Source organism: Opisthorchis viverrini, assembly GCF_000715545.1.
Source record: "Opisthorchis viverrini unplaced genomic scaffold opera_v5_824, whole genome shotgun sequence".
Classification (NCBI taxonomy): Eukaryota; Metazoa; Platyhelminthes; class Trematoda; order Opisthorchiida; family Opisthorchiidae; genus Opisthorchis; species Opisthorchis viverrini.
In genome coordinates, this window is record NW_008752517.1 from 8,925 (window position 1) to 10,917 (window position 1,993).

A 1,993-nucleotide genomic window follows, 5' to 3' on the forward strand; every position below is an offset into this window, starting at 1 on the left:
AAGAACATCTGGGAGGTCGTTGACGTAGATCAGAAACAGCACTGGTCCCAGGACGGAGTCTTGAGGTACTCCGATGGAGACCGGGGCTGGAGAAGAGTAGGTCAAGCCTATTATCACTCGGAACGATCTGTCTGATAAGAACGCCTTGATCCAGCGAAGGATTTTACCTTGAATCCCGTAGGACTCGAGTTTGTGGAGCAGCGGGACGTGTGGGACCATATCAAATGCTTTTGAAAAGTCGAAAAATATGGCATCCGATATGAGCCCTTCGTCCTTGGCTTGGGTTAAGCTGTCCATAAACACGAGCATGTTTGTCACGCGAGAGCGGTGTGGGAGAAATATGTATTCAGCTGGAGATATCAGGTTGTTGGAAGCAGGGTGATCTAGGATAGTTCGCTCCAGAACGCGTTCCATCACCTTGCATGGCACGCTAGTGAGGTTTGTAGGCCTGTAGCTGCCAGGCGACAGTCGGTTACCAGTTTTGTAGATTGGCGTGACAATCGCTTTCCTCCAAGCAGAGGGAAGGCGGCCTTCGTCAAGCGATTGGCGAGACACTAGGTGTAGATGATTTGCCAGTATGGAGGACCTTTCTTTCAGGATCCTTGGATGGACCACGACGAGCCCCACTTGCAGAATATTTTGGTCTTGTGCAAGAATTGACAAATGTCCTCCACCGCAAAGATCAAATTGGTTAGAAGCTGTGCATAGTTCCGCCTTGACAAGAGTGGTTTTGACGAAGACGCTAGTGCTGAGTGCGTTAGCGCATAGTGTTCTCTGCAAACCTTAGATACCACTGTTGGGTCATTTGTCGGTTCTTCGTTTCTGTCCCCCCAAGAGAACGCGGATGGCTTGTTTCTGCGGCGATATCTCACGTACTTGAACAGCACGTTTTTTTCCGAGCGAGGTTCTGAATTTGGAATGGTTTCGTATGTTCCATTTGCGGATTTCTGATTCACAGCGATTTCGCATTTTACGAAATGCCGTTTCATCTGCTGTATCCCCTGTAGTCAACTTTTAGAAAAATAGTTGCGATCGTTATTCCAGAAGTCGTCGAATCCTTTTTGGCAGCCCGCGGTCCCTCCGAGTGCGTGCTGGTTTTTTCGGGACGAACGTCGCTTCAGCCTCGTGAACTTTTTGGACAATGGTGCCATATAGTTCTTCCACTGGAGCTGGTCTCAGTCTGACTTTTTCAGGAAAGATGCGCATTCCTGAGAGGTCTGCACGGCAGAAGTTTCGAAACGACGATTGAGTTTCGGATTTGCGGCCAATAGCAGATGAAAGCAAAGGTGGTCGCTATGTCCCAGTGGAGCGTTTATTGTTACCTGATCAACGAAGTGCCTTTCGTTGGTGATGACCAAATCCAGGAGGGATGGTAGTCGGCCTGCTTGGCATCTGGTGGGTGCAACGACATGTTGAGTCCAAGCGGTCTTTTGAACGACTTCAGTCAGCGACGCGGGAAAAAGTCCGCCTGATTCGATGGGCTGGAGTTCCATACAGGAGGCCTATGGAGCGGTGGAATCACCCACCAGCGGGAGATGAGTAAAGTAGTAGTTGGAGGAGAGTTGCTCAAGGGTTTGTATGAGGACTTGGTCATCTTCAGGGGAACTCGAGGGGCTATGGTGGACCACACCGAGAAGGAGAGAATCGGACTCGCGCAGCGGGATTTAGACCCACGATGCATCGCAAAAGAGTGCGGGGGTGGCGGCACAGATGACAATCGAGATTAGTATGGCCGTATGTAAGTCCAGAGGAACCCCATGTGCCCGCCCTTGTTTCGAATCGGCTCGAAAATTAGAGCAGCCGTCTATCGAGATCTACGCGTCAGAGACATCTGCTGTGAGCCAAGTCTCTGTGAGTGCGATTATGGACAGTTGTTCAAGACAAGCTGACTGTTTAACATCGCCGAGTTTGTTGAACAGGCTGAGGTAGTTTGCGGACAAGCATTTCAATACCGTCTCCGCTGCCTCCGATGGTAAAGAGCCGAAAGTTGAGG

General features: G+C 50.3%; 1 protein-coding gene across 1 annotated transcript in view; it reads left to right on the forward strand.

Moving 5' to 3' along the window:
• Window positions 1-1,710: 1,710 nt before the first annotated feature.
• Window positions 1,711-1,993, forward strand: part of T265_15749 (hypothetical protein) — a gene marked incomplete at both ends in the record, with an annotated part of 9,143 nt that continues 8,860 nt past the window's right edge. Inside the window, one exon of the mRNA XM_009179065.1 lies at window positions 1,711-1,851. Coding sequence (XP_009177329.1) covers window positions 1,711-1,851 — 141 coding nt within the window. The remainder of the gene's footprint in view (window positions 1,852-1,993) is intronic.